Source organism: Anolis carolinensis, chromosome 1, assembly GCF_035594765.1.
Source record: "Anolis carolinensis isolate JA03-04 chromosome 1, rAnoCar3.1.pri, whole genome shotgun sequence".
In the NCBI taxonomy this organism is placed as follows: Eukaryota; Metazoa; Chordata; class Lepidosauria; order Squamata; family Dactyloidae; genus Anolis; species Anolis carolinensis.
This window is the reverse complement of record NC_085841.1, coordinates 329,610,742-329,629,897: the sequence shown is the minus strand read 5'-3', so window position 1 is coordinate 329,629,897 and position 19,156 is coordinate 329,610,742. Positions and strand designations below refer to the sequence as shown.

Here is a 19,156-nt window from a genome sequence, read left to right as displayed (position 1 = left end):
ATTACAACAAGGTACATTTAAACATACTCATACTAAAAGTTATCACATTTAAAATACATTTAATGCAATTACAATGTTTTAGCGAAGATGGATCTAAACAAGTATCTTATGAAAAACTTTGCAGCTCTTCTGTTTATTATCTAGTTGCTCCAAGAGATTTGAAATAAATTAGCTTTTTGGTCTGAGAATGGATACTGCTGTATATTGGAAGCTAGCTAGCTATGAAGATCAGTTTCTTCCGGTCCATTAAATATGTTTGTTATATACTACAAAGGAGCATAGTTTGCAAGTGTCAGCTCCTTTGCTTTCTCCTGTCTGCTTTTTCAATCATTTCATGTACAGCAAATGACTCAGAGATAAATGTACTACTAATGTAGTAAGAGCAACTTTCAGGCAAAGAGAATGCTGACACAATGTACCTAAGAACAGTAGTAGAACTGCTGAGTTAAAGCTAATGTTAAAAGAATATGAGTGATATTGCCAGGTTTTAGACAAAATTATAGAGGAAGTATGTTATTTCATCAGACATGAAGAACACTAATGGAAGGACAGGTTGGAACACTAGTTTTATTGCTTGCAGTAGCTATTTTTATGCCTGACTGGAGGGAGAAATACTGAGACTGAAAAATCTGTGTTGTAGTCAATCAAAATTCTTTATCACTGAACAATTTTTAAACACGTTCGTTTTAAAAGTTGCATGTGGTGAAAGTGAAGAAACAAGACTGTTCAGTGGCAGAGTATCTCTACTGACTTTGTTAACAATTCAGTAGAGACCTTGTTTTCACAAGATGGACTTAACAGAGACAGCTCCATTAGTTTGCATTGGAAATATGTTTTGATCTACTTCTGTATTATCAATTAAACTTTGTAGGGTCATTGTTATAGATTGATAGTTATATTATTTTGAGGAGTACAAAATGGAGTGGTTAATCTATGAGTTGATATGATAAACTCTATAGGTTTGAAGAGGAATCAGTTTATCCCTCCAATATTGAAGCCAAACTTTCTCCACCCAGGTTTAGAATGCTTGTACAAATTAAGGGACAGCTGAAGTAGAACATTATATAGTATAGATTAAATAGGGATGCAGTGACTTTATGCTATTCTCCTCTTTCCACCCATATCACCCAGTTCAGTCTGTTTGGTTGCTTCCATGCAGAATTTTAGGAAGGGATCTCTAGAAGTCATTCCTTCTTCAGTGTAGAGCAGGCATCCTCAAACTACTGTCCTCCAGCTGTTTTGGCCTCCTACTCCCAAAAGCCCTAGACAGCTTGTTCAATGGTCAGAAATTCTGGGAGTTGTAGGCCCAAACAGCTGGAAGGCTACAGTTTGAGGATGTCTGATGTAGAGCCATTTCTGGTCTAGTCAGATTGATGGCACCACAAGTATTGCATGTTAATCTGGCTTGTGAAAGCTTATTTGAAAGGAAGCATTCACCATCCCTCTGTCTAACCTTTTCTGACATTGCATGTTTTCTTTACTGGTCTTGCAGATACATTATACAAGTTTCAGATTGCAACAAATTATTTAAATGATCATTAAATTATAATTGTTTTACATTGTTTATATTACTTTAACTATATGGTGGTTTGATATCTTATGATACAGAACAGGATAGAAATATTTAAATAAATCCTGTGCCACTGGAGCACTTTTGGATCCGTAATAACTGCATTTTTCAATGCTGAAATTTAGTTTGAGAATATAGACTTGGAGTGGCTTTGCTAACCTGCCTAATGAACATTTCTGCATATTTGGAAAGTTAAGCCTATTTCTTGTTAACAGAAAACTCGAAAGATGGACCTGCTTGGACAAGTGGGATTTTCCCCAGTATGTGCAGATTGAGGAAGTATTTGGGCACTGGAATTTTGCTGAAGTATGTACAATAAAGGATTTTGGAACAATTCTGTCTATCAGAGGAATGAAGAATAACATGTTCTTCCCCTGGAAAACTATGGGACTTATTGTTGCTTGACAGGAATTGGTGTGCTTCAGCAAATAAGGGTTGTAAACTTTCTCATCCATACTTCATTCCTTTCTCCCATAGCACCCTTTGTCTTTATAGCTATCTTCAGGGAATAATTGAACACTTATCAGAGGTGTGGCAAGAAACTGTAGCTTTTTAAATGTTCCAAATATTTCTGAATTCTGGCTAGATTAGATTTTCCCCTTCTGTATTTTAGCGGTCTTTCTTTCTATATTCAAATACTTCTGCATAATACTGTATATTTGGTTATTTTTTTGTCTCTTGTTTTGGATACACGAACATATCCTAATAACTGATTAGCTTGGTTATATTCTTGATTATATTCGCTTTTTCTAATATACGTCATGAGATATTATATCTATGAGCTCCCTCATAAGCAGTTTTTTTGTTTCTTTTTAATGTATTAGAAACACTCAGTTGTAGCTTACTTGTTGCACAGAATCTACAACTATCTTTTCATGATGTAATGCCTCATTGCAAAGACACCACTTTGTCCATTGTTCACACCATGGTATTTAGAGAATGTGATTTCTTGCTTTCAATACGCCAGTGATTATTGTGAATTCTGTGGGATAGTTTCAGTGGCATCTCTGAGGGAGTGACACGCGTTTCTTCTGCCCTTGCCTGTACCAGAAAAACATTGTATTCACTCTAGTGCTATTTGGCAGGAGTATGTGTATGAAAAAGGGAGAGATGTGTGTAACAGTGCAGCAGCCCTTCTCTTCACTTATATAGAGATTGGACATTGTACTGTTATTTTTGAATGTTGACTGAAGCATATATTAAATATCATATGTACAAATGTAATATCCAGTACCCTTTTGATCTGCATAATTGTTATTTTGTCATCTTCCAAGTATCTTTTTTGACTGTGTTTTACTTAATCAGCACTTATCAAAATCCTAGAGTTTGTATACAGTATAGAGTAAAATCCGTATGATAAGGAAAAGTAGTGAAAGGCAAGGTTTTTTTTTAAAAAAAATTTTTTTTGCTTGACTTCTACATATTTTTTTTGAAAATAGTTGTCTCTATTGCCCCCTGGGCTCTAATCTGGAAGATACTATGAGACTCCATTGCATCCTCTTACCTTTCAGACTGTTTTCTGTCAATCTCAGGGCTGCTAGAAGCTTCAAATGTTTGGCAACTCTTGCAACAGAATACAAAATAATTCTGCTACACAAGTATAGGTATATTTCAGTCATGGAAACCAACCCTAGGTACGCCACATTCAGCAACAGGGAGAAAAAGGCACCTCCCCCCCCCCCCCAAAAAAAATCTTAGGGTCACCATAAATTGGAAATGACTTGAAGGCACACAGCAGCAACAACACAAAGCAGATCTGTTCTTGGACATTGCTTCTTTAATATTTTTTTAAAAAAAACTAGTGGCAGAAATAGCATGAAAAAATAGGGATGAGTTATGTTACTGTAAAAAACAAGAGTACATCAAATATTTAGTCAGAATGAACAATGTGTGTGTGTTAAATTAAACAATCAGGTCATTTAAGTCATGCATTTTAAACCTCCTAGAGACCATATGGAGGCTTTTCCAAAAATACAATTATGGTGATTTTTTTCTTGACATGCAGGGAAGAGCTAGTAAATCTGGATTATCTGCTGCCCCTTTTCTCTGTTGTGTGCTGTTCACACATACTTGGTATCTGAAGGCAGCTGCTGTTTATGTTGCCTGTTGTTGGCAGGTGCACATGATGACTGTAGGTTGGCTAAAGAATCCCACTGTTCTTGAGCTGAGGTTTCCCAACATTGTTTACTATAGACATACTACTGCAACCCTGCACAAAGAATGTATTTCTTCAGATTTCCTTCACTGTTTTCCTGCTGCCAAAAAAGTCCCCTCTGAACTTGATGGAGGAATTAGGGACAAGGCTGGCATAAATCTGCCCCGTCAGAATCTTTGTTAACTGAGGGTTGCCTGTCTTGTGGTAGTCTAGGAAAACTGTTTATTTTGCAAGGTATACTAATTGTACATGTGCCAAACTCATTGCTAATTGCAATTCCCTACTATTTATCTTACAGTGAAAAGAAACAAGTGTGCACTTGTGAAACATGGAGAAAACCCTTTTTGTATTATTATTACTATTGCTATTATCCTACTTTTTTCTCTAAAAGAGACTCAAAGTGACTCAAAGTCTAAAAGAACAATTTATATAGGCAAATGTTTGTGTGCAAAGGGACCCTACACGTCAGTTTTAAAAGTCCAGCATATGTAAACAAGAATAAAATGGCTTATGATGTTGCATTGTGGTGTTGCTCAGCTGCTGACTGAAGTGAAACCTTGGTTCATTCAGTTTAAAAGATGAATGATACAGATCCTCTTGTTTTGTTTGTTAGTTAAAATTGTTATAACCCATCCTATACCTAAAGACCTAAGGGTCAGAGGCAACCAGTGAAGCAGCTTGAACAATTAATGTGTATCTTTGTGTATCCCTCTAGAGAGATTTTAGGCAAATAGTTGACCTAAAATATCTAGGATGACTAATTACTATTATTATTATTTATTTGCTTTTATCCCACAAATGGGACTCTAAGCGGCGTACAAAAATAAAAAGACAACTACATAATATAAAAACCATCAACCCACCCAGCCAACATATAAATAATAAATTACACATTACATAAAAGTTTAACTTAGTGCAGAAATTGACCTAATCAGACCTCATGGGAAAAGGCACCACTGCAGAGAAGACCCTCTCCTGTGTCTCCACATAATATGCTGTTGTTATCATCACCATCATTACTATCATAACAATATATTTATTACTCACACAACATAGTTAAATGCATCATAATTCTAAAATACATTTCATTAAAAGGCACATATTAAAACACATTTCTCTACATATTAAAATACATCTATCAAAAATTAAAATAAGTATAGAATGTGAATTTAAAATCTATAGTTCATTGGAAAGATATGTTTATATACGGAAAGACACCTTCTCATATCCCCAAGCCATTCTGCCTCCATTGTTCAGCTTTTTAAACATTTGATAATGTTGATAATTTGATTATGAGTTATTGCTTTTCATTTCAGGAAATCTACCACCAAGTTTTTGAGAGATTACACAGTGTAAAGTGAAAATGCAGAGTGCCACTTCTTGGAATGGTCAACTTGTTGCTGTGCATGATTCCCTACCTTTCCATCTGTATTGTGAGATTCAGGATTATTTGTCTCAATGATGATCTGGCAGTCATCCCCACTTGCTGACACTTTCCTCTTTTCTGCATTGTGAACAAAACTGCAGAGGAATGGGCACTCCCTTACTGTCTTTTGTGGTATGGGAACTTGTATAAAGGTATGTTGTATAAAGATATGTTTTTTCATTTGACTTGAGGGATAGGAAGTACACCCATGTTGACTGTAAATTGCAGTTTGATAGGCATATTATGAGTCATTAAAAGGAAAGATAAAATCCAGATTTCATGTGTACTATAATTTGCTGTCCTCTCTGGATGACAAATTATTTTCTATTTTCAGATCTTGGAAATTTCAGTAGATTCTAATTGTGTTCTATCTTGGTTGGGAAATGGAATGCCATATTTGGTTGATTCTTGATTAGCGTGCCTGAATGCTAATCACTATGTAACAAAATTTGAAAAAAATCTGTTCCTAGTTTGAAAGTGTTATTTTCTGTTTAATTGTGCACTACTTACTTTGAAAGTAGTTGTTATACTCCAGAAAGTTTATTTTTTGTGGTTGTCACAAACTATGTTGAATTGGTTGAGACGCTGAGATATTAATTGAAAAACTATAGCAAAACGTGTTGCAGGATGTCCTGCAAAAACAATATTTTTGCAGTTCAATAAGCTTTTTCCATGTTTTTATTATAGAATCAACTAGAAAATGAATTTTTACCCAGGAACAAAAGTTGTGTTACATATTATAACAAAGCATTGGCATCAGGTCTCAAGAACTTTAGTACACAGTCCTGTAAAGACTGCTAGTATACTTTTTAAAATAAGCAAGCCTACACAATATTGATTTTTTTAGAAGAAGCGAAAGATGCAAACAAAGCTCCTTCTCTTTTTCTATATCAGAACTAGGGACAGGTGAGAAACTTGCTGTGTCAGTAGATTTTAAAAAGTTAACCAATTTGCACATCAGACATCATTTGTAAATAGAAGCCCAAACTTTCAAAGAGCTTCAAAAGAAAACAATGCATTTGACAATACACACACATTTGAAAAATATCCAGATCGTGAATTATTCAAAGAAAAAGTCCAATAAACTTTAGTCAACTGCATGCATAGAAAAACACAGACACTTGAAAAATATGCACAAAATTACAAGAAGGCAAGGTGGAAGTGTGTTGCTTTTGATCTGTCTTGCTAAGAACCAGTTTGGGAATGGGTTTATTTGCTGTTTGTCCAGGGTAGTATTAATATTGGTCATGAGTTTTCCATTGTATTTTTTCCTGTATTGCTCCTATGTGATTTGGTTTTCATTCAGATTTAATCAGATTTGGTTCATATTTGTTGCTGGGTGCCTTGGAAATTTGTTCCAAAAATTTAAGTGGGGATATAAATAATTTCTGTTGAAGTGACTGAATGCCAAAATGACTGCAGTTGTTAATTGTACTGAGTGTGAACTTTTGCAGTGCATGTTGATGATAGTCACTTTACTTTTCTTCAAGTGCGGGGTAGAGTTATGGGGAAAGGAAGAATTAAAGCATGCCTGTTGTGTTTATAGGAGTCAGGCATTTGATCAGGAGATCGCTGGGGAAGGATATTGAACTGGGTCTCAATGTGTTGTCGAAGGCTTTCATGGCCGGGATCACAGGGTTGTTGTGTGTTTTCTGGGTTGTATGGCCATGTTCCAGAAGTATTCTCTCCTGACTTTTCGCCTGCATCTATGGCAGGCATCCTCAGAGGTTGTGAGGTACATGGAACATGGCTATTCAGCCTGGAAAACACACAACAACCCTTGAACTGGCTCTGTTTTCTCTATTTCAGATGAAGCTGTGAGCCTCGGCTGTGTGTCTCGTTGAAGGGACCTAATGTTTTACATTATTGGTAAGCAAAGCAAATATTCTGAGATGCTGCTAAAATAGATTGCCGTGTATCTATTTTTAACTCAGCTGTGTTAGTCAGAGACTATTTCGCTAATACTTTAGCATATTAACTTGCATATTATTTTCTCTTGGCATAACCTTGTCCGCAGATCTACTACAGTTTTCCTCTTTTAGCTCTTGTTGTGGGTTCAGCAATTGCTGAAAGCATTTTAGTTCCAGAGACAGAAAATTCAAATGGCGCTTCCATGTCATAGCGAATGAATAAAACTAAGCAGTGGATAATTTGTTGCTTTTTTATTGTACTCTAAATTTTGCTGCCTAATAACCCTGTGTGGTGATTTTTTCTTCTTCTGTGGTTTTTTACTTCAGAGTAATTCTGAGCTGCCTGAAGTTTATAGTGACAGATGCTGAACATTTTCCTGGAATGAATAAGTCCTTTCTGTGTTCTGCTTGCTACAGGTGGGATCACAGTATCTGTGGTAGCCTTTTTCTTCACCATTAAGTTCCTCTTTGAGCTTGCCGCACGTGTAGTCAGCTTCCTCCAACATGAGGACCGGGAGCGCAGAGGAGAGCGGACCATTTATGACTACGTGCGAGGCAATTACTTGGACCCCCGCTCTTGCAAAGTGTTCTGGGATTGGAAAGACCCTTGCGAGGTGGGCCACAGCATGGCCTTCCGAGTGCATGTAAGGGAACATTTCTTTTTTCATGATAATTCTGGGACTCTATCTAGGTTTTTATCTCTAAGCAGTACAGGATGCAACTTTCTTTTTGATGCCTATGAGATTATTCCCTTTGAATTCTTGTCTCAATTTTGTTCCAAGAGCTGAACATTTTCTGCAGAAGTGGATAGCATCACCACAGGTACAGGCAATAATTAATTGATGTTTCCTATAAATCATCTTCTTCAATGGATTTCATGTGGAACTCTGGCTTTCAAATTCAGATGGTTGAGTTTAGTGATCTGATGTGTGGTTTTGGCCCTTTCTTTCTGAGCTTAATTCTGTCACTTTCTATTTGTTATGTGCCATTTGACTTATTGCGACCCTACAAATGAAAGACCTCTAAAATTTCTGCTGTTAACCTGATCAGGACTTATCTGTTCAGAACCATTAGTTCTTTAATTAAGTTAATTTATTTCACTATGTTTAGGTGTAAACTCTGAAGGCTACCTATTCTGAAGTATGTTTGGAGGTGCCACTTTTTAACAGTGTAAAGATTTCTGCCAAGTGTGTTAAGCCCAGAGATAATGACAATTCCACAATGAAGACACTTAGCTGTAATGACAGGAAGCCTGACTTTTATTGAGTTATGCTAACGTTACCATCTGTCTTGTTGCCTGCAATAACTGCATTAGACAAATATGTTTATTTCTTATTGTAAATTTGTTTTGATAGATTATTGTTTTACCTATGTATATTGTTTTGTATTACCTTTTAGGGTCCCATTTAGGGAGAAAAGCGGGATAGAAAGATTTATTATTGTTGTTGTTAGTATTATTGCATATCTGAGAATGATATTGAATACTTATTTATTACTTTGCACTTCTTGCTTTAGTAATAGAAAATATATGTTAACTTATCTGACATCTCAGCAGCTCACTCACCAGAGTTTTTTGATTATGCAGCTGTTCTATAAGAATGGTCAACCCTTCCCTGCTCATCGTCCTGTGGGACTGCGAGTTCACATTTGCCATGTCGAGCTAGCAATGGATATTCCTGTGACTCAGGAAGTACTTCAGGAGCCCAGTTCCAACGTGGTGAAGGTGGCATTCACTGTACGCAAGGCTGGACGCTATGAGATAAGTGTGAAACTTGGAGGCTTGAATGTGGCATACAGTCCTTACTATAAAGTCTTTCAGCCAGGTAAGTCCTACTTTAAGCCATAGCAAGGCAAGGCATAAATGGGAAAACAAATACAGTGCATTGTCACTTAACATTTATTTATCATCACGACCATATTGGGTATTATTGTGAATATCTGGATTGTATTCTATGTGGCAAGGTTTTAGTAAAAGCTTCAACTTAATATTTTATTTGGTCATTAAACTAATTTATATCCTTCTCTATCTCATAAGATGTATGGGTGGCTAAGCAATTTAAAATATTAAATAATAAAAATAAGCTTTCTAAAAACTAATTCAATAATTTAAAAGTTAAATAACTTTTAATATTAATGTTTAAAACCATATACATATATCAATTTCAATAAAATGCTAGGTCCCAAAAGCAATGAAAAGATTAGCCTGTACGATAGAGATTTGGAAAACGTTGTTTTTAGATAATTATTTTAAAACAGAGTTGTAAGGGTATGGACAATCATACCATTAAAATGGGAAGAAGGAGCCTGAAAAGATGGGGCAGTGGAGACTATGGAGAATATGAGTGTGGAGAAAAGTAGGAATTAAATTTATAGTGAGATGGGAGGAATAATGTTTATGAAACTTGATCTCAAGATCTATGACATTGGAAATTGAATGTAGAAATGGAATTAGACAGAAATATTGAAAATAAAAATGAAGCGAATACAGCTTAATTTTACAATATATAATGCATTTACAAGGTTAGTATTATATAACCATAAGAGTAAGATGAGGTCAGTATTAAGAACATGGAATTGGAATATTGTTTGATAAAAGGTAATAAAATCTAATGGTTTAAATTATTTGATAAATGCATAGAAACTAATAAATGTATTTTAATATTAGTTTTGTTAATGTTTGGAATAAGAAAAAATATTTTTGCTTGGTACAAAAGAATGATAAATAGGAAAAAGAATGAAAAAGTGTCACATTTAGCTTGAAACAGCTGTAGGCTTAAATAATTACTGAAAGGAAGAGTGGAAGCTATTCTTTAGTTATTTAATATTTATTCTTATTCTATATATTTTCTCTTTTTCTTTAAATATACTTACATATATGTAAAGTTTTAGTATATTTGGAAATTCTCAATTGAAATGTTTTTTCTTAAAGCTACAGCAACAATTCATGATATCTGAATAGACAGTTTCACCTCAAAGGTGCATAACAAATAAGTCACAGTGGGGCTTTAAGGCTTTTTAATATTTCTTCCTGACAAAATTGGATGTTGCTATTATAAGTACTGCCATAGGTGCTAAGATATTCAAGAAAAGTTGACTGCATTGATTTTTGTTGCTAAGCAGATACAAAGGGGATAGAGAAATCATCCTTACTTAGCTACCATTGTCAACATAGTCTAAGCCAGAACTTTCCAAACGTTTCAGATTGCTCACACACATTTTTAAGACCTGCATCATTTCATAACACAGTTTTACTAGGAAACCCAAGGTTAAACCAACCATTATAAGAGATATGGACACATACATAAATTTTATTAACAAAATGTATGGGGACACAACATGTCTCATGAAAACTGTCATTTATATTTTTATAAATATTTGATTTATTGCTTATTTCACATAGATTCAGAGAGATTTCTCAGTGTGTTCACACAACATCTACACACTGTAGTTGCCACACTAATGCAGAGCTTTTTGAACTGTGTATTATGACATGCTAGCATGTCGTCTGTAGTCCACAACTGTGTCACATGAGAAATGCTGCTCGCCCCCACAAACAAAGGCTTGGAGGGAGCGTGTAGGAAATGGGAAGGCAGAAGGAAGGGTGGGGGCACACGCTTCCAATATCTGGTCCTTGTCCCTCTTCTGATGGCATCAAAAGTGCAGGCGTCCTCCTTCCTGCCAGCTGCCTTCTGTTAGAGAAGAAGGGCTGGAGAGGCAACAAAGTGAATGCCTAGCCACGTGCAGTCACTGGTTGGTCTAGAACAGGGCTTCTCAAACTTTTCCAACCACGGATCCCTTTTTGAAGCAAAAGTTTCTTGTGGAGTCCCAAGAAATTATATAGTATATTATATAATATTTATATATCAGACATGGGCAAACCTTTTGACACATTGTGTTGTAAAATTTGACAAATGGGCTGGGCCAGTGGAAGATGGCTGGCTGGAGAGTGTTTGTGTGAACTTGTTGAAGAAAACATGAAGAAATTCCTATGCACACTGCACATATCTCGTTTGTAGTGTAAAAAAAAAATGGGGGGGGGGAGAAGAAGAGTACAATATTTTAAATGAAGAACAATTTTAACCAACATAAACCTAACAGTATTTCAGTGGAAGACCTCAAGGGGCAATCCAGTCCAACCACCTTCTGCCATGCAGGAAAAGCACAATCAAAGCACCCCCAACAGATGGTCATCCAGCCTTTGTAATAGTAATAATAGTCATAGGAGCAACAGACCCTCTGAAGTTGCCGGCCACAGTTGCAGGTAAAATATCAGGAGAGAAGGCTACTGGAACATGACCATACAGCCTGAAAAACTCACAGCAGCCCAGTGATTCTGACCATGAAAGTCTTTTGACAACATTTATATTATATTAATGATATTACATATTAAATTGTGTGTGTGTGTGTATTTGTATGAAACTCTTATAAGGGGTTAGTTTAATCTCCAGTTTGCTAGTAAAACTGAATTACCATGTCGTGAAATAACACACATCCAAAAAGCATGTCACCAACATGAAAATTTTGGAAAGCTCTGCACTAATGTATAATGACACACAGTTTGAAAAGTTCTGGCCTAAGCTCTAAAAAGAAAACTAATATATGTTCAGCTAAATTCATTTTAATTTTTCAATACCTTTTTTTCATCTGACATCCTATCTATTTAATTGCTTTTAATTCTAGGGTGAACCAAAGAGGAGAATTCATCTAGTGAGGGGCTATTTAGGAGCATCATCTACCAGTAAAGTAATCTCTTCAAGAATTTATTTTTTGCATCAGTGAATAGGTCTAGACCAAGAATTATTGTCATATTTAATTGTGCAGTCTGCTTATTAGCTACCCTTCAATACACTAGGGCAGTCATTATAATAGCATTATCTTTTGGTATCTGTATAAGGACCGTTGGCTCTTAGCCACATCAGTGTATCATCTTCCATATATATGCTGGGCTAACTCCATGGTTATCACAACTTTATAACTTTGAGCTGTCTGTTGCATGCATTTCATTGTCTAGTAGTCTTAATTTCTACCTCCCCTGCAAGTATTTGGTAGTTCAGAATCCATCTCACTTTCGTGACATCTTATACTCCTAGTTACATATGTTTGCTTGTAAGATTGTATGGATTTCCAAAATTCTTTTCTTCCTTCCTTCAGGTACGGTAGTTCCCTCCAAAACCAAAATTGTTTGCCATTTCTCCACTTTGGTGCTGACGTGTGGGCAGCCACACACCTTGCAGATAGTTCCCAGAGATGAATATGATAATCCTACCAGTAACTCTGTATCATTGATAGATGAGCACAATTATAGCCTCTCAATCCATGAGGTAAGTGACATATGTTCTTTTGTGTCTCATCTCTTGTGTGACCAGAACACATCAGTATATCCTAACATTGGTTCTTTTTTTCCAGCTTGGCCCCCAAGAAGAAGAGCCTTCTGATGTTTTGTTTGAAAAGTCTGTGTTGTCCAATCAACAGACCTGTCAGGTTTTCCTGAGACTCACCCTACTCCGTAGGGGATGTTTTCGTGCCTGCATCTCCTACCAAAATCAGCCTATTAGCAATGGAGAGTTTGATATAATTGTTCTAAGTGGTAAGTTTAAAACACGATTTATTTATTCATTTATTTATTTCATGTATATGCTGCCTTTCTCCCAAATAGTCCAGAACAAGAACTTGAAAGTCTACATGATAATTTGCCCCTTGTCAATTCACCATGGGTCAAACCATGCCCTCTGCTGCTGTGCCAGCAAATGTTGGTTGTTAACATTTGAAAGAGCCATTAGTACAAACGTAGAATGCTTATTTTGAATAGTTTTCTTCCAAAATTCAGTGGAGTTCATGAGGACCTGGGGGAGTTGCATACATTTCCCCTAGAAGTAGATGTAGTTGCATCTACAGACCATTTGTTGGCCATTACAATCCTAAGAAATGTATTGTTGAAGGCTTTCACAGCCAGAATTACTGGAGCAGGGGTCCCCAAAGTAAGGCCCATGGGCTGGATGCGGCTCTCCAAGGTCATTTATCTGGCCCCCGTCCTCGGTTTTAGACTTAGGCTCGCCCAAAGTCTGAGATGACTTGAAGACACTCAACAACAACAATCTTAATTAACTTGACTAGCTCATGGCCCATTGAAATCCTGATAGGTTTATGTTGGTTAAAATTGTTTTTATTTTTAAATATTGTATTGTTCTTTCATTGTTGTTGCGGGGGTTTTTTGCAGTACAAATAAGACATGTGCAGTGTGCACAGGAATTTGTTTGTAATTTTTTTCCCAATGATAATCCGACCCCTCAACAGTCTGAGGGATTATGGACCAGCCCTCTGCATAAAAAGTTTGAGGACCCCTGCTCTGGAGTGTTGTGTAGTTTCCGAGCTGTATGGCCGTGTTCTAGCAGCATTTTCTCTAGATCCTGGATCCTCTGAAGATGCCAGCCACAGATGCAGTCGAAACGTCAGGAAAAAATGCTTGTTAGAACACGGCCATACAGTCTGGAACCCACACAACACTCCAATTCTAAAAAACTTCATCCAAAAAAAAGTTATCCAGTTACATATAACATGCACACAGCTTCAATTCTGATTGTTGTCATTTACAAAATTCAGTTTTGGAATCAGTTAAAATAAGTTTGAGAACTATCAGACAACCTACTTAGTCAACAACTCTTTAAAAACTATTAGCAATAACCTTTTTAGAATTTACTACCTAAAATTCTTTGATATTTAAAGTGTCAGGCTTTGTCTATTGTGTATCTTGCAGAGAATGAGAAGAATATTGTAGAGCGAAATGTTTCTACCTCAGGGGTCAGTATCTACTTCGAGGCCTATCTTTACAATGCTAGTAGCTATGCCAACACCCAGTGGCATCTTCCACCTTTACATTTGGGTTCTTCACAACGCCGACCTTCCACTGCTACTGAAGATGAGGATGAAGACTCTCCTTCTGACAGCCAGACCCCTGAGAAAGTGAAGAAACCAAAAAAAGTGTATTGTTATGTCTCACCCAAGGTAGTAATAGCTTCTGATTTTGCCTTCCAAACATTGTTAGAGCCATTTTTACAGAACTCCTTATGTATGATTGGCATTATCAATAACTTTCAAAAATTATTTCAGTCTAGCTGTCAGTCATTATCACTGTTGTGGGTGGATGTGCTATGAAAGAGCTTGAAATACATCTACAAGGAGAAATAGTTCTGCAAGAAATTATTGTCCTGCCTTGGCTCATTTCTGTGCTAGCTAGAAAATAAAACTTTCTGAAGCATATAACTTATATTACTTTTGCTATATTTATTCAAAAGAATGAGCTCATTCATTGTTCAGGTTCTTTAGGAACACAGCCAGCCTTTCTCATTCAGTAGGATTAGGGATGCAGGGCCTCAATGAATGTAAAAGACCATAAGTAAAAAATGCTAATTTTTTGTCTGAGAGGACACATCTCTAGAAACCTCCAGGTACTCCAGCACAGTTATCATCATGTTTTGCCAAACATTAACCACAGAATCACACTGGAGGACCTAGAGATTCCAGCAGAGAATGTGTTAATCAAATCTGTGAATAATCAAACTTGCAAAAGTCAAACCCGTAAATGTGGAGGGCTGATTATAGTGTATTCGTGAAGCTTCTATTTTCATAGCTTCTATTTTCTTTGGCTTTAAAGCAATTTTCGGTAAAGGAGTTCTACTTGAAGATCATTCCTTGGCGCCTCTTTACTTTCAGAGTATGCCCTGGCACCAAGGTGAGTTGACAAAAGTGATTTTTTTTTGGGGGGGGGGGGGGTTCTCAGGAAGCTGGAGATGTTTGTTCCAATTGTCAGCTTAAATTACAAATGCTTAAAAGTAATATTTCTTTGTCACAACATTATAATGTAGATCTTTCTTGGGAGCCTGTTGTAAACTTCTTTTGCACTTTGTTCCCATCTCAGCTTTTTTCTTCTTGTAAACTTCCTATCCATCCTCTAATACAGGAAGTGCCAAAGCATAGTCTGTGGAAACTGGGATTTTATGACAGCATTACTTCAGCTGAAAGATTTGGCAGTACCTTTCCTGCAAACTAACTCTGAGCAGGTGGAGGGGGCAAAAGAATGTATGCATAGGATGGCTTTGCTTCATCTGCTGAGCTTTCTGGTGAAGGCCCGGGCTGTGGCGCAAGCTGGTGAGCAGCCAGCTGCAGCCAGCTGAGACCAATCACTCTGACCAAGAGGTCATGAGTTCGAGACCAGCTCGGAGCCTGCGTTTGTCTTTGTCTTTGTTCTATGTCAAGGCACTGAATGTTTGCCTTATATGTGTAATGTGATCCGCCCTGAGTCCCCTTCGGGGTGAGAAGGGCGGAATATAAATACTGTAAGTAAGTAAGTAAGTAAATAAATAAATGATGGTTTTCCCTCATCCCTTTTCTTCATCTCTTTGCTGCTAGTTTTCTTACCATGGGCCTGACCCTGTGCACAAGCTGCTGACACTGGTGGTGGATGATGGGATCCAGCCTCCTGTGGAGCTCAGCTGCAAGGAGAGGAACATTTTGGCAGCCACTTTCATTCGCTCTCTGCATAAAAATATAGGTAAATAGAGTTAGGGGCATAAGATTTTGTTGCTTAGTGTATAATGCAGAATTAGGAAAAGTGTGACTGTTTTTGTTGTCCTCAATGCTGCTACATTACTCTGACGACCTTTTTTGTTTTATTTTGTTGCTAAAACAAGGTGGATTGTTTTCCCGAAAATGTCCTGGAATAGCACTTTTAAATAGGTTGCAAGGCCTCCCTGTAAGTTTGACATTAAAAAACCCCTATAGTTAGGACCCAGAAATGGACTTCTGACTCTTTCCGGTTTTTATTTTTTGATTGTTCATGTGACCCTCAAATGGTCACATGTAAAATAAAATTAGCCTTTGGATTGTTGCAGTAAGTTGCTTGTGGTTTAATGTAATTTGGGTGCTGATCAGTCTTCCGTGGTGGCATTCTTATCAGGGATTCCATGATTTGTGTGTTATCTGCCTCAGACTTTGCCTATAAATGGAAGAGCACAAATATAGGAAAGGGAAAGAAATGATGGGTTAAAGGAAACAAGGCATATAGGAGTCTGAATGGTGTTGCGAACTGAGTGTTAGATTACGACTCCAGGACACCAGACTGGAAACCTGCAAAGTGACTTGAAGACAATGACAAACTTCCTCTAATAAATTTTACCAAGAAAACCTTATGATACAGCTGTTTAAGTTGGAGTCAACTCAAAGGCACAAACAACAACAATAACAACAAGAAGAAAATTCTAGTTGGAGAGATTTTTATTTGTACATTTTATTTATACACACATGCTCTCAGATATGGTACATGGGACGAGATCGCATTAGCATTATAGAACAAAGGCTTTTGTCACTTAGTTTGCTCCTGCAGAATTTTAGGAAATGTAGTTTAGGGAAGGCAGAACCTCTCTAGCTGAGAATTCCAAAGGCCCTGTTCTACACTACATTTCCCAGAATTCTGCAGGAGCAAACCAGGCAATTGGGATACGAAAACCTCCGTTCTATAACACTAATATGATCTCGTCCTCTCAGTGTTTTTTGAAATTGTGGTTTATACTTCTTTGCTTCCTTATGTCCTTTGTAATGACATAATGAATCTTTTTGAGATTGTAATAAATCTGTATTTTACTATGATAGACCAGACCATGGCTGTTATAAGGCAATGCTGTTTTTCAGGCTGTGTGATAGATTGACTCTGATATCTTGGTATTTGGTATTTTTGGTATCTGCTACTAAAAAGAGTTGAAGATACAATTAATGCTTGAGTTGTTTCATAAATCAGAAATGACCATGGGCTTGTTGGTTTTAGGAGGCTCAGAGACTTTTCAAGACAAAGTCAACTTCTTCCATAGGGAGTTGCGTCAGGTGCACATGAAGAGACCCCACTCCAAAGTTACTCTGAAAGTCAGCCGTCACAACCTCCTGGAATCAGTGAGTGTTTATTTTACAGAAATATTAGGTGAATTTTGTACACCTCTTTTGGAGCGGTCCTACACAAAGAGGTTTTTTTTTGAACTGGTGGTTGTTCACCAGCCATCAGTTGAGATTCTAGAAAATAAGGTAATAAATAGAAACCAATGAACACAAAGTGGTGCTAGTCCCTAATACATTGGGGAGGGGAAGGTAACCCATATCAAGTAGTTTAGGAAGTACTCTTTCATAGGCAACTTCAAGGGGCCACCAGAGGCACATATCCAACTTGCTACCACGCATAAAGGTTTTCCTTTAAGGCATTTTGCTTTCTTCACAAGAATATTCACACTTCCAGTACATCTTATTTAAAAGCAGGTTAAAATTTTAAATGACTTTTACTAAGATAAAATGCCATATTTTTCCTGTTTGTTTTGCAGGAAGTGGGGGAACTTGGAATGGCTGCAAAATTGGAAAAAGGCTACCCATGGGCAAAAGGGAGAGGATGGGCGGGGTGCTTTTCTTATTTGCATGTACAATATGGCTCCTGTTTTTATGGAATCAGTACTTGTAATTTTCCCATGTTCAAAAAAGTTCTCTCCAAGCCTTTTCTAGGTCACCCACATGATTCTATGGTATGCTTCTTCAGTAGTTGACAATACAGTTGCATGGAGGGACTTATGAATCTAGAAAGTGTTCTCTCTAGCCATCTAGGTCCTCCAGCATGATTCTATATTAGGCTTCTGTTGGAAGCTGTTTATTTCATTAGGGTTGACTGTTACCTGTAGTTTCTCATTTCTACAATCAATCCAGCGTCATACCCGTTTTGGATACAGGGCTTATACTGTACTATATGCATGTATTTGCACATAATAGGGGCATGTACTTATAGATCGTAGCCTGCATTAGTCCTTTCTGACATGGCAAAGGTTAATGGGAAGATTGGTCTATGCTGTAGGAAGACTTTTGATTGTTCACAGAAGACAGCGTGAAAGTTTAGTTCCTTCATTTGTTACTTATGCAGAAAAGCCAGTGTACTTTATATCAGAGACTTGTTATCTGTTCACACAAAAGAAGTTCTAATATTAGTCTCTTGGCTGCAAACATCAGTTTACACTGGGCTTTCTTTATATAACTAGTCCCTGAAAGCATCACGGAACTTTTCTGTTTCGGACTGGAGCAAAAACTTTGAAGTAATTTTCCAAGATGAAGAAGGTGAGTTAACTTCTTACTATGTTTGTGCATCTTAGAAAAAGAGAGGAGTTAGATGTAAGTTTGGCTTTATTGTTGATGATCAAAATTTCATAGGGTTTCCATAATATTTTGCAAACAAGCACAAATATAATGTTCTCTATTAAAAAACTCATTTGTGAAAATATAATAAAACAAAGTAATACACCCAAGAAATGACAAATGAGTATGTAGCAGAGCTAAAGCAGTCATCCAACTCTCTTGAATGCAGTTAAGATTTTGTTGTATTTTTTGAGTATAGAAATTATTGCTGATGCATTTCTTCTGCTTTTAAGTCTAGAAATCAGTTTGTATGTTCACAGTACACAATACATACAGTCTATACTTCTTTATTGCTTTGTTAAGATCAGGGGCACCAAACTCATTTTCACAGAGGGGCACATGCCTTCAAAGGGCCACTTGTAATTGTAAGAATGCATGAATGTAATTTTGTTGCCTTGGCATTAGAGCCTCATGGACCACATAAAATGATGTGGTGGGCCAGATTTGGCGGGTGTGATTTGGAGGGTACAAGGCTGTTGCAGGATCTGATTGGTCTTGTTTTTTCTGTCTTTTAGCCTTGGACTGGGGAGGTCCTCGCAGAGAGTGGTTTGAATTGATCTGTAAAGTTCTATTTGATACTTCCAACCAACTTTTTACCCGCTTCAGTGACAACAATCAAGCATTGGTAGGTATCTTTCTCCAGTAATTAGTTGAAATAAGGAATGATGTATCTGTTTATGTCTTCAGTGTAGAGATTTATGATCAAACATTTACGTTCCTCTCACAGTTTTTTTCTAGTTTGTGCTGTTTTGCAAGTTTATGAGTAGGCTGATGGATGAAGCAGTAAGCTATTATGAACTTGTTCCAATAAATGATAAAAAAATACATTTTGGTGCTGAGTAAAGAGAATATCACCTTTTCACTGCTGTAGATAAGTTTTATTC

General features: G+C 36.9%; 1 protein-coding gene across 6 annotated transcripts in view; it reads left to right on the top strand.

Annotated features, from left to right (window-relative positions):
• Positions 1–19,156, top strand: part of arel1 (apoptosis resistant E3 ubiquitin protein ligase 1) — a 35,627-nt gene that overhangs the window by 7,812 nt on the left and 8,659 nt on the right. For 3 of the 6 annotated variants that reach the window (XM_062968312.1, XM_062968314.1, XM_062968313.1), the window contains 12 exons: positions 5,042–5,303; positions 6,961–7,020; positions 7,479–7,705; positions 8,647–8,884; positions 12,213–12,382; positions 12,468–12,648; positions 13,816–14,063; positions 14,713–14,790; positions 15,468–15,609; positions 16,879–17,000; positions 18,119–18,194; positions 18,788–18,897. In XM_062968312.1, coding sequence (XP_062824382.1) covers positions 7,005–7,020; positions 7,479–7,705; positions 8,647–8,884; positions 12,213–12,382; positions 12,468–12,648; positions 13,816–14,063; positions 14,713–14,790; positions 15,468–15,609; positions 16,879–17,000; positions 18,119–18,194; positions 18,788–18,897 — 1,608 coding nt within the window. In that variant the 5' untranslated portion in view covers positions 5,042–5,303; positions 6,961–7,004. Of the gene's footprint in view, positions 1–1,785; positions 1,877–5,041; positions 5,304–6,960; positions 7,021–7,478; positions 7,706–8,646; positions 8,885–11,741; positions 11,800–12,212; positions 12,383–12,467; positions 12,649–13,815; positions 14,064–14,712; positions 14,791–15,467; positions 15,610–16,878; positions 17,001–18,118; positions 18,195–18,787; positions 18,898–19,156 lie in introns of those variants that run through there. The other 3 variants (XM_062968315.1, XM_062968316.1, XM_062968317.1) reach the window with 2 other exon arrangements.